Raw genomic sequence first — 13,557 nt, 5'->3', positions numbered from 1 at the left:
TATTTAACTTCTTAAGTACAAAACAATAACTGTGTTAAGGACATACGTTGCAAGAAATTAAAATACATTTAAGAGTGATAAAAATTCATTGTGTCTGATTTTAACGCTACATGTGTTAAGACGTAATTGTCACTTAATCAGTTCCGAAACATCCTGCTTAAGTTCCACTGCATTTATTTTAAAAATAATACTGTGGTAATCTGTCAAAATGTATTCACAATCTATAGCAGAAAAAATCCCAGAGATATTTTCTGTGGTATGTCAATATTATGTTATGAATATCATCTAAATGGTGTGTTGCGTTAAAAAAAAAATTATAAATAGGAAAAATATTCAGAGACCAGGAATGATTGCAAGAGTTCTTGGAATTTGTTCATATATATATAAAAAAGTGGCTTCTCCATTAGGTATTTTAAATATCTCAGTAGCATGTTCCAAAACTGGAACAGTTAACTAAAGTAGACGCTGCTGCAAGACTTCTGAAATTCTAAGGCAGTCCATGTTTATAACAACAAGCAGACTCCTGTTATTAATAACCAGATCTTTCCATTACTTCTATTACAAGTATTCTGTATGTGCACAATATATTTTCACTCGTTTCAAGGAATCTGTTTTCCATTCAGATGCCATTAAATAACCAATAACTTTCACACTTTAAATAACTAAATCCTTCAAGATGTGTGTTGAGACCGCTTGCCTCTTGCTTACAACTGTGCTGGTCTGACCAATTTTATTAGTGATACTATTTTTGTGCTGTTTTAAAAAATTGCCTTCATTGAGAAGTTACAATATATCTCCAATAACAATCGTTTTTCAGAAAACTTAATAAATAGCTAATAAAGTATTTTCATATCATAACACCTTGCCAAGCTTTTTACCTAATCAGTAAGCATTGCAGTTAACAGAGATAACAACAGTGATTCTGTGTCATTCTCGAACAAAAGTCAGCAACATTACAAAAGGAAAAGCAAGAATTAATCGAAACAAAACCAGGAGCTTATTACAAACTCACTGCTGCTTCATGCAGACGTACCTACAGGCATACAAATCAGATTAACGAAATCTCAGTACAGTTTTAAGGACCAAAAATACATTTTCCTATTTAACCTTACAAACAACATACTGCAGGTAATCTTTAGTGCTGTCTTGTAACATGGTTCAAGACACAGACCTGGAACATGGAAATAGAGGCACCTCCCACTGTGCAGTGGCATGCTAAATCCTGCAACTTCCTAAGTGCTTTTGCCCCATATTTCCCCTTCCCATGAACACACTGTTGAACCCTTCCTCCTGCTTCCTGGCAGTGTGCACTCAGGTGCATGCTGCTAGCTCACACCTAGCACCCCTTCTCTTCTTCAGAGCATCTCCTATCTCCATTTCTGAGTCCCTGAGTCTAACAAGTTTTTCTGAAAAATAAGGGCAAACAAGTCAATGCAATCGCCAGCCATTAACACAGCAAAAGAGAAGCTTGGCCAATGGAGCGGATTTGATCGCTCAGGGCAAAAAGGAAAAAAAAAAAACCGCTAACCAACCCTCTCAATTTCTCCTCAAGAATCCCAACTCAGACTCCATTGCTTCAAATTTACAACAACGTCCAGACATAAATATACATTACCAAGATCATATGAATTTGTGCTATTTCTACTGTTTCTAAATAAAGAAAAATTTCCTCTCAAATTAATTTTTTGATAAGCTAGCCAATTTACTAATGATCAGTCTTGCATCAGACATACCCTATGTAACTCAGGTATCAGTGTTACTATACTTATTGGTGCGGAGGAAAGGAAAAAGAAAAAAGCTTACCTATTCACCAATAGTCGGCTGAAGTCTAGTATTTATCCAAAACATCATGTTTAGTATTGTGTTTGGACACATTAAGATAAAATAAAATGCTAAATGTACCTAATATGTTGTTTTAACAAGTTTCATAGGGTTGTGGTGAGACTTCCCAATGCTGTTTGGGTGATGACGGATAGCTGAACATACATCATAACATGGGCTGGTTACCGATGTGCAAAATTACAGCAATCTGGTTATCTTTGCTTATGTATGCAGATTCCTCAACAGTAACAGTACTTTCTCCTTCCCTCGAAGACTCACTTAAGGAAATGAGTAAACAATGACAATTTACAAGCTTTGGCTAGAAATTACTGATTTTGTTTCCTCTTTCTAAAACTGAGAAGAGATTCATAAACCATTATGCTGCTTCTTCCTCGCTGCTTTGCCTCACTGTCACAGCTTAGCACCAGGCAAGGAGTCACGTCTGTCTCACATATCCCAGTTCATATAGTTCTCTATCATGTTTAGGGAATTTGATCAATAATGCAATATCACTACTAAACGTTACTCAATACTGAGATAGAAAATGACCTCTTAAAACATGAGAAACTGAAGAGGACTGAATTCAGCTCCTAGTTCGCTAATGGCTCCCTGTACGACATTTCTAATCCATGCTTCCCATACGTAACTTTGTAATTCATGCAAGCTTTAGTCTTTAACTTCAACACCGAACCCTAGCTTTTAGATTTGAATCTCATGCATGATTTACATCAGTTTAATTAATTATCACTGATGAAATTCAGTTCAAAATTAAGACACACACAAATACAGGCATCTGAACTCCCACTATCATCTGAAATTAAACATATGTGAGAAAAAGAGTGAATCAGCTTATTCTAAAGTACCCATCTACTGCCTGATCAGGTAAATTGCTCTCCATACCCCCACAAACGCACAGACTAGATTTCTACTGAGTACAATGGAGAATTCAACTTTCTAGCAATCACAGCGTGCATTATATTTTTCGCACAGATTCATCTTCTTGAACAGGCGCTGATACTGAGGCAACTTGCAGGAACACACCATGTCAAACTTGCAAACACCGCATAAGCTTGTGTCAACCTAGTTTTCACAGCAAACTCAACCAAGTCAATCAACTTTTTCAGCAAACTCGAAACACACTAACTTTCATTGAAATGTACTGTGTTGGGACTCTGTTGTGGACACACCACCTCTGGCGTACTGGTGTTGTAAAACATAAGAAAATCTGTTTTAACTTTTGAGAAGGACTGCAGATAAATGATTGGTTCAACAGGTAAAGATGCTACGACACTTTAAATCTACACTGAGTATACGCATAAGGGTTTCCAGGATCAAGACCTTTATTCGTTAGATGTCAAATATTATCAGACACACAATGTACTTATCAGTAAAGTACATAGACATACAGCTGGGACAGGCACGGTATGAGCACTAATACATTAAACTAGTATATTAGAGCCTTTTAACTTTCTGTGCCATGTAAGTAACTGAGGAATTACATACTAATTAGACATGCAAATTATGCAGACCTAATACCATCAAGTCTCCAGATTTCTAGATCATTTGTCTTTAAGTGGTGTATAAGCTAGTGCCTGTGAGAATCCATAAGCACAATATTTATAAATAGGCTTCTGCTGATTTATGTCAGATGAAGGGTCTTATCCCAATGATTTGTAAATTATATCTTCAAGAGGACTTGCAAGTTTCTGTTCCTTCACTAATACAACGATGAGAAAACAACTTACGTTCAACTTGATCAAACATTACTGAAAACAAGAAATCTCTTGGTGTCATGTAATATTCTCCTTCATATTCCAACGATGCAAAATGCATGAAGCGATGCTTCCGAAGAGAGAATCTTTCTGCCGTTTCCTCATTAGCAACATCTTCCCTCTGAAACAGAAAAAAAAAACATGCAGAAGATGGCTGGATTTGTAGACCAACTTTGTAATTAGAAAGAATCCAATACCTGGTCTTGATTAACCTCAGTATTTTGAGGATAACCATAACGAGACTCTACTAGAAATTAAGACTTTAACAGCACAGCCCTAATGAACGAAATGCTTGTGTGACATTTGAAGAATTTTCTGACCTCAGTGAAAGTATGCTTTAACAACGTAGCTGAGCCAAATTAATGGCTTGCTGTCACCAAAGGCTGCCCCTGCTTTCCAGTCACTGCTCTTAGCCATATGGTCCTGCACCTCCTTCCCTGCTCAGTTTTGCTGAGTTCAGCTTGCTAACTCAACAGAAAACTAAACTGACCAAACAGCAAAAAGTATTTTGCTGGGTTAATGACTGGCTCAGCAAAGGTTTTAGTGTGCATTACATCTGTGCAAATAAGTCTCTCCTGGAATTAATTATCAAGTTATGGAACAACTTCTAAGACAGGAGAGTAATAATGTTCCAGTTTAGGTGTGGGCCTTTCTTTCAGAGAAATTAAAAAAAGTGGAAAGAGAAACATAAACACCAACAAAGAAAGAGATGGTATCATCTATCCCAAAGATTCAACATGTCAAGGAAAGAAAAAGCTTTCAGAAAAACTCCAAACCCTACCAAATACTGAGAGTCACGATCAAAACAATACAAGTTGACAACACTGCCAAAGAACAGTAACAGTATTTAATGGCAAAAAGGGAGGACACAGAGTGAAACTAAGGTTTTTACCATTTAGGATTTTAAAGATAACAACTGAGAATAGGAAAAGGATAAACTATAAAACTTAAAACATACTACGTGTATTTGAACATAAATCCCTGAACAATTTTACCACCAGCAGCATCACTCGCTAAGTATAAGATTAACCATATTTTAAGAGTGTTAAAAGACGTGAGAAAGCGATGGAAAAGCAAGAAAATCTAAAGAGAGACTGAGTACCTAGACTCCAGCTTGAATACACCTGCTATAAGCAGTTATAGCAACACTGATCTGCTACATCAGCGTCTGTGGCATTATCATCGTTTGATTCAGATCACAGGGCACAGCCGACCAACACCCAGCATCAAGTCTTCCAGGAAACTATCGCTGTCTCTGTTTGTGAAGTCTGCAGTTTCCAGACCATTTCTGTGGACTGTCTGGCATTTGAATATTTCAGTACAATGCCGGTGTATGCTACATTTTGCAAAAGGGGGGTTACTCCTAAGCAGATAGTGTCTCATCAATGACCAGGTTGCACAGGGGCTCAAGACCAGGCTCTGTAGCTGGCTCCTGGTTACGCTCAAACCAGTCGCAGGTGCAGCAAGAGCCTCACCGGTGCAGGTTAAAACACAGTGTCTGCTCTGTAAGCATAGTGGAGTGAATTGTGGGTCACAAGCAAGCAGGCAGGGGCAGAATGGTATAGTGGGGAGACCAGCAGGGACACCTTAATAGGCTTCACTGAAGTCTGCATTTCACCAATTGTAACTGCAAGCCTGGAAACAGGCAAACGCTTGCATGGGAGGTTGCTACAAAAATTGGGAATGCACAGTTATTTGCAAATTGTGGAGCTGGTGATGGGTGTGTGCGTGTGTGTGTGTGTGTGTGTGTGTGTGTGCGCGCGCACACATCCAGGGAGCGCGCAAGCAAGGAGGGAATGGGACTCAGTCATTTGAAAGCTGTGATGAGATTTTAGACCTTTTCAGTTGTAACTCATTATTCCTTGAGGATGGGGGCTGCTAATTCTTTTTATAACTTTGGGGGGGGCCAAGTGACTCTGTAATTGCTTTGTTAACAAGCTTCAGTGAATGTTGTGGCATATATCAAATGAATAGTTCATAGTTGCAGGGTATTAACACGCAATATTCTCATTAGAGTCGTCTCCTCATAATAATACGAGCAATTTTTTCCCCTAAAACAAATTTAAAAATGGAAAATTCCTTCACAGTTATGCTTTAACTGAAATTATGGAATGAAAAATAATCTTTCTGCACAAACACAAAACAAAAAAGTTTATGTAAGAAATAAAGAGTTCATCCTACTATATCTTCATGCTAACTGGATTTTCAAGCTTCTAAAATCCGGCAGCTTTTGTCTGAATTCTGTCAGAAGCAAAATCTTGTTATTGATATTAAAGCACTGGATTTCAGCAATTCTCTATTTTAATTGAAATAAGACAGGTACAAGTTTACATATTAGCTCCAAATAGCGCCTTGTATCTTGAAAGAGGATGCACTGCCATCAAAATTATAATAATGTGCGACTACGGTTTCATTAAGCTCCCTTTTCTTCCACGAAGCTAGCATCCCTTATTTGCAGAACAGCCTATGGAACAAGTGTCATTTCTTATGAAAATCAGCATCAAATCCTAGCACAAATTAGAGCGGCAAACGTGATGCAATGAGATGCATCAGTTGTGACAATTCCTGCTATTCATTCAAAGTTTCAGCAAAATGCTTGAAGTCTTGTCACTGTATGAAAATCTTAGCATCTATTAACAGTGGTCTAAACCCTCTGGATACTATCAAGAGCTCAGCTAGAACTATACTGGAGCTCAGCTGCTCACATTTAACTGCTTGCCGCTTGTGACCACAGCGTACGGTCCTCAAACGGTAAATTAATGCCATTCCAAAGAAAGCTGGGCAATCTATACCAGCTACAAAGCTAATCTGCCATCTTCATAATGGCAGATGTCTTCGCTCCTGCTTTTCTCCCACTTTCTAGTTTGGCTTCTGTGACAGTCTCTTCAGCATGTTAAAGTAATTACAAATTCGGATCGACACCAGTATCTACTCAAATAACCATACAAAGCCCAGCAAAGGCAATGGTGTCAACTCAGTTTGAGAATGTTAGAAAAAAATGACTGTGCAAAAATCAGGAGATTGATAGCACAGAAGTAGCATAAAATGAAAACAAAATGTTTGCAGTTATCTAATATCCCATGATTTTCCCCTCCAGGCAGGAACTCAAGGCAGACCTCAGTGAAGGTCTAGGTGAAAAACATGCGAAGATGAAGAAAGCATATAAAAAAATTTCAAAAATTCTGAATTTTATTCCCCTCCCAATAGTTATGACAGTAAAATCTGAAATTTCCCAAAATAGCTCTGCATTCTGCACAAAACTTCAGAAAAAGAACACCTGAAAGTTTATATCAAGGTCTTTGCTACTGCAGATCATCTGGTAGGCTAAGGGAACAGGGCTTTTTTTAGCCTGGAGCAGAGACAGCTGCAGGGGGACCCAATAACGACGAGGTTATCAAGAACAAAGAGTCAGGCTCTACACAGCAGTGCATGGCAGAAGGCAAGAGACAACAAGCACAAATTGCAGCAAAAGTGGCTCTGACTCTGGATAAAAGGAAACACTTATGAGGACAGTCAGGCATTAGAGCAGGTTGTCCAGAAAAGGTGTGCAATCTCCATCCTTGGCAGTTTTCAAGACCTGGATCAAATCCTGAGCAACACGATCTGGTCTCACAGCTGACCTCACTATGAGCAGGAGATGGACTAGAGACCTCCTGAGGTCGCTTCCAGCCTGAATTATGCTATGATCCTATGAGAGGGAATAGGTTAGGAAAACAATAGTTGATGAAGTGTTTTAACTGTATCAAAAATAAGTAATGTGTATTTAAAAAAAAATCAATTCAGCACCACCCACTAATAAGATAAGAGAGTAGCCATCAGTGGTAGGATTTATCTCATCTAACTTCAGACATGTACAACATCAGCATCTCCATTAAACCTAGTTATCCAGGCTCCCTTTATGATCAGTGGAGGGAATGGCAGTTCTAGAGTGACTCGTTTTAGCTCTCCAGAAAGTCCAGAAGAGGTAGGGAGGGATGGAGAACACCACAAAATAAGGACCTTCCCTCACTTCAAGTATGTTTGCACAGTTTCATTGCATGACAACAAAAATCTGGCCAAACATAATCTGGCAGTGGAAATCTGGAGGAGAACAGTAGGCAGGGGTGTTATGTTTCAGTCAGAATACAAAGTGTGTGAGGAACATGCAGATTTCTACTGTGCAGAGCGATGACAACAGCATGTTGCTGGCACATTTGTGGCCAAAGCCACAAATAACAGGTCATAATGACATAACACCTTGTAATTACCTATGTTTTCCACAACTCAAACCAAGACTTTTCGAACTGGCATAATACAATTTTGGTACCTAACAACATCGTGACTTTTTTTGCCTCAGTGTCATGAAAGACTTAAATGTTTTCGCACGTCACTGTTACAGAGGGAACTTAGGAATTGTAACCTCTTTAGGATAGCAAGCCCTTCAGAATAACCCGCAAACTCTCTTAAGGACTTAAGCCTTCTACTTTTGGAATCAGAAACTAGAAATTAACAACCAAGTTGTAATGACATCAAAAAAAAGATGACTTCTTGGTTAGGTGTACGTCATATAACTTATAATTTGACAAAACAATACAATTGTTTCTGCAGTTTTAATTAAATGGAATGCAACTGGAAGTTTGCCTCTTAAAGATCTTGCTACTTAGTACTGATTAAATTTTAGCACACTTACACTAATCAGATGTTGATACAAGCACATAAATTCACTGAAATAGGTGCAGTCGTGGACCACAGGACAGAATGTTGTGCCAAATTTATAGTCAAACTCCCCTTGGCTTTATAAAAGGAAAAGGAAATGTTACTTGGGACTGAATTAGTAGTTCTTGACAATCTGCTCAAAGGTCTTTTTTTTTTTTTTTCCAGATAATGGAAGACAAGTTAAGTAAAACAACAAAAAGGAAACTTACAAAACGAATGGCCTCACACACAGATTTTATCTGTTGCCACTCTGCTGTACTCATTTTTGTTAGATTAAAAACAAACACCATTATGCCATTCACTTTTAAGTTATTTTAAGATCAAGAGTCTGTTGTTCTCTAGGCAATCAGGTAGTCTTTAAAGAATGGAAATACTTAAGTAGCACCGCAATAAAGCCAATACCATCAATAAACATAACCACATGTAAATGACAATGCATATCCATATATGTGTTTATGACTTCCACGACTGTTTCATTCTTACTAAAGTAAGAAAACAGCATGCCTTTAATTTTTTCTCAGCTGCAAATGCTTATTCAGTACTTCTGCAGGTACAGAAGGGTTTTCCTTGGTGGAACTCTGCTTAGTAAAATGACTTCCTCCATCTCTTCCAAAAGCATTCATCTGATCAAGAGACAGACCAAATACTAGATTATTGTCAACTCAATTATTTGTGGTTCAGTCGCGTGGGTTGCAGATTGCTGACACAACAGATGGAGAATTAACTCAAGTCTCTGTTTTACATGGTGTGGGACTTCCAACTAAGAAGTCCTGTCAGATTAAAGGTAGCAGCATACAGCAGCAATTGGGCTTTCTTCTCTACGTTTCTGCAGCCAGAAAAGTTGAGGAATGCAGTATAGAGATGCTGCAGTGATTCATCAGAGAATCAGCTCAAGGCCAGTGGGCTTGTTGGTACCCGCTGTGACAGATTCGACTTGACTCCATGAGCATCCACTGTTTCTGTTCCGAGACAGCTTATTTCATCAGGCATAGCAACATGTAAAACCACAGTTAGCTCAAGCCTGGCACTGTGCCTCAGCTAGTAAGCCCTCCCACTGAAGGACAGAAAAGCATAACACAAAGATGCTGAGTGGCCCTTTAGTAGCCAGCCCAAGTCCAAATGATGAGTGCAAGAACATGGCTCGCTCCAAAACCTGGCTGGATCTCAGCAGCCTTCTGCAAAACTAGTTGGGTCCAGCTGCTTCACTGCTGTAGCACTGAAGGACTTGGCAATTTTGGTGTGATGTCAGACCTAAGCACTTTCCATGCGCTCACGTAAAGCTGCACCTGACGTAATCAACACGCACACTGGGGAGCACGATGCAGACAGACATCAGGGCTCTGTCGGAGAGCTGGAGCGCAGAGTGTGCAATCACCCAGAGCTAGCAAGTGGGATCAGAAATGAGTTAGGTCGTTGGCATATGGCTGCAGCACCTTTCCCAGCACCCCATTATTTGAGTTTTCCCACTACCTGGTATTTCCCAACCCCTATTAGCCATGAACAACAGTAGGCTGACTCAGGGTAACGAAGTCACAAACAACTCCTGCAACATAAATGATCAATCTTCTATAAACAGGCATGGACAGGGAAAAACACAGCAAAAACACTGTCTTGGCCAGTACTATTACTCGGCCTTTTTGGAGCCACATGGAGTTGTTTAATGCATTTGGTATAAACTTAAGTTACAATGGGAACCACTAATTGTTTGTTTAGTCTGACTTATACATCTTATTCCTCTTATTTTCCTCCTTCAACATACTGCCACTATTTAATTAAACTTTGAGTGACAGCTTACTCATATTCTGGTCATCGCACTTCTCTAGTTAGCCACACTGCCAATTACTACCCCTCAGAGTGCCTCATTTCTTCTCCATCTCACCACACGAAACCAACTCTTATAACCTTGATAAACAGCACGAGCAAAACAGTTTAGCACGGCTATTTTCCATGTCAAAATACTCATTTCAGAATGTGTTCTGGAGCATAATTACCAAGCTCCTTGCTATAACGATATCACTTATTTCCGGCAAACAATGTTTGTTGTTTCTGAACTGCTATTACCAGTGATCAAGTTATTTCTGAAACTATGGTTAAGGACAGTCCCTAACTCCTGACTAATAAGCAGACCTACTTTGTTGGAAAAGAGAGGACACAGGCATCCTAAAGCAGGTACAGGCCATGTCTTATGGCTACATACTAAATATAACCAAGTGAAATGTAGCAGCTTACATGCTCTTGTAAAAGCTGTAACCCCTGGAGTCACCCTTCTTCTCTTCACTATCTCTTCATCTCTTCATGTCCTCAGCAAGCAAGAACGCCTGCCTCACAGAAGGCAGTTAGCAAAGGATGAAAATATGTGGGAAGTACTAGAAAGTTATGAATTTTTTTAAAGGTCACAAGCATAACTCGCATTTGATCTGAAAAAGGATAAATGACTGAACAGCTATTCTAATTCATATTCCAAATACCTAACCAAAGACTGAATTAAAATCATGTTTTGAAGGAAAGGGTGATTCAACTACTGCTTGTGAAGCACCAACACAGGACACGCACAGGGGACCAAGCTCTCTCTCAACAATTCATATCCTTTCCTTTTCAATTCAAGTCCTGAATAACTTCCAAGTGCTTTTTCCATGTACTTTTCCCTGAGTCATCCAAGGAGTCCTTCAGCCAGAAAAGAATAAGATTTGACACTCCTGACATTTCTAAAAAGACTGACAAAGCATTTACTTTGCTCATAAAAATGCACAAACAGCTCAAAAGGCATCATTTTCCTCTTTCTAACTCATTCTGTGGAACAGAATTAAGTAAAGATAGGAATACTCTAGGAAAAAATCATGCATTTGAGGCTGGACTTCACATATTAAAGGCACTGTAATCAACATCACAACACTGCAAACTTAAAGTAAGTAGGATATAAAATCCAGATTTACTTTAGAGGCAGAGAGTGAGAAGAATCCATTACTTTTTCTTTCTTTCTTTCTTTCTTTTTTTTTTTTTTGGCAAAAGACTCTTGTAAGCATAATTTAAAATGACTATGAGATTGGCTTAGGCTTATTTTTGTCTTTTATAGTGCCTTACAAGAAGAAATTAAACCATAAAGAACTATGCTAAATTAATGTTAAGGCTCTGGCTGAAATTCCATCCTTAACCTGTTCTCTTGTGCACAGCTATAGCAAGGGCTTTGAACGGTGGGTGTTCCACATACCACATGTTCTACAATACCAAAGCACAACTGAATGAATTAAGAATGAAATTGCAGCTTAAACTTAGTTGCTTTTACAGTTTTACGTACAACCTCCAATGTTAATTTAACAATGCAAATGGTAAAGCTACGATAGTTAATGGTGAATTAGAATGGAATAACATAAAGAGGGCTCTCCAACAACGGCAGCAGTTCCCTCCAAGATTGAGGTGGCAATTGATCAGCTGCTAGTCAGCCACTGGCATCTATAAGCATTACTGAAGACTATGGTTTGCTTCTTGGTTTCCTGCACTGAGAAAAGCCAAAGGCCAACGTTACTACTTAAAACGAACTTTCAGATTTATGTAATGAATCTGTTTATCAGTCTCTTAATTCAGGATGCTAATAAACAATGCATGGGTGTTCAATTGTTGGCTTTGATATATTTTTTTTAGTATGAAAAATAGTAAGCTTAAGCGGAAGCAAAAGCCTCACATTTACTACATCTTCCAAGACTTTTGAATGCATTTAATAAAAATGAGGGGTTATATAAATAAGATCTCGATAACTTATTAGCTAATGTTACTTTGGTAACATAGCTAAATAAATTCTGCATTCATTCTGCATTCATCCAAAATGTAAGTACTTGTGTACAAACTCAAGTATTTGCAGCTGAGTATACGAGTTAGAAACAATTTAAAAATAAGGGAGAGATGTCATAAGTAGATACATTTATATTCACAATTAGGTTTTCTTCTTCAATTTTTCTTCCTTTGCAAGGAACTTGGCTACCCACTGTGCCTGCATCTGTTATATATGTTTTCCATCCTCATTTTTTTCTATAACATTAAATAAATTACATTTTCCAGTTTATTTTCCCCCAACACCATTCTTCTTTCTTTACTCTATTCATTTGCACATTATTATCTCACTTTCCTTCTTTGTATCCTTTCACCGCCTGCCTTTCCTTGTCCATCCCTATATCCTCTTCTTTCACTTTTCACTTTCCCTGGGAGGAAAGATAAAGCTATAAGACTTCTTTTCCTTCTCTTTTGAAAGGAGGATCAATGCTCTTTTTTTCTTCCTTGATTTGGAAGAGTTAATTTATACTGCTCATTTTACCTGCTATGAAAGCATAACTAAACCAATGTGTGGGATGTACGTTAAAATCCAGCTGGTGCCAGCAGGCTCTCTGGGAGCCTTAGATTTGGACCCATTCATTCATATTAGATCTACAGATGGATTTAGCAACTCTGTATCAAATTTCTCTAACATTGATGAGAACTTTACAGTTAACTTATGTCGTTATTGTATATCAATTTCAACTCAATCCAATCTGAAATGATCAAAATAACAGAAAACGTAACTTAACCTCAATCCCTGCTGCACATGCTAACATACCTGGTACGTGTGATGAATGCACAGAGGATAAAGTCTGAAGCTCAAGGTTTATAAGTTTCTTATGATGCAATGGTTTATAGATGCAAAAAATTTTTGACAAGAAATCTGTTTTATACAAACATGCGACTCACAGAAAGCTCAGGATTGTAATATTTAAGAAAGCCTGGAGAAGTATGTGCAAAAGAAGTTTGTGTTTTCACAATAAGGAATGCGAGCCACATATCAAGTGCATCACTTACCAAAACCAACACCAAGTCAAAGAGACAAGATTAGAAGCAAAATCTTCTTATGAAGGGAATCAATCTGTTTTACTATGTTTTAACATTATATTTCTCCGGTTTGACCTAGCGGATCAAACTGCAAGGCTGGACACAAACTAAACCAGGAAGGAGAATTAAAAAAGGACCAATTTCCATTTGAAAAAAAGTTCTATTTGAATGACTGTTTAGCAATGTGAAATTATTTAAATAAGCAGCTACACAACTAAAAACTCTAACAGTCTTAAAATCACTAAGTATGAAATAGGCAGCAGATAGAAAGAGATCAGACTGTAAAAAGAACTGGTCAGTGCAAACAACTGTGCATTATGAGAAGGAAATAGCCTTAAGTCTAATACTCTCAGCACTATCGAGCATAAGTACTCCAAAACTAGATGGACCCATTTCCATGCAGAAACAGGTACCA

The 13,557-nt window shown here is 38.2% G+C and overlaps 1 protein-coding gene across 1 annotated transcript in view; it reads right to left on the bottom strand.

Annotated features, from left to right (window-relative positions):
- MICU2 (mitochondrial calcium uptake 2) overlaps positions 1-13,557 on the bottom strand; it is a 158,392-nt gene that overhangs the window by 59,160 nt on the left and 85,675 nt on the right. The window contains exon 2 of the mRNA XM_068933304.1: positions 3,567-3,714. Within this exon, the coding sequence (XP_068789405.1) occupies positions 3,567-3,714 (148 nt within the window). The remainder of the gene's footprint in view (positions 1-3,566; positions 3,715-13,557) is intronic.

The sequence above is a fragment of the Struthio camelus genome, chromosome 1, assembly GCF_040807025.1.
Source record: "Struthio camelus isolate bStrCam1 chromosome 1, bStrCam1.hap1, whole genome shotgun sequence".
In the NCBI taxonomy this organism is placed as follows: Eukaryota; Metazoa; Chordata; class Aves; order Struthioniformes; family Struthionidae; genus Struthio; species Struthio camelus.
The sequence above is the reverse complement of the archived record's forward strand: the minus strand, read 5'-3'. Positions and strand labels throughout refer to the sequence as shown.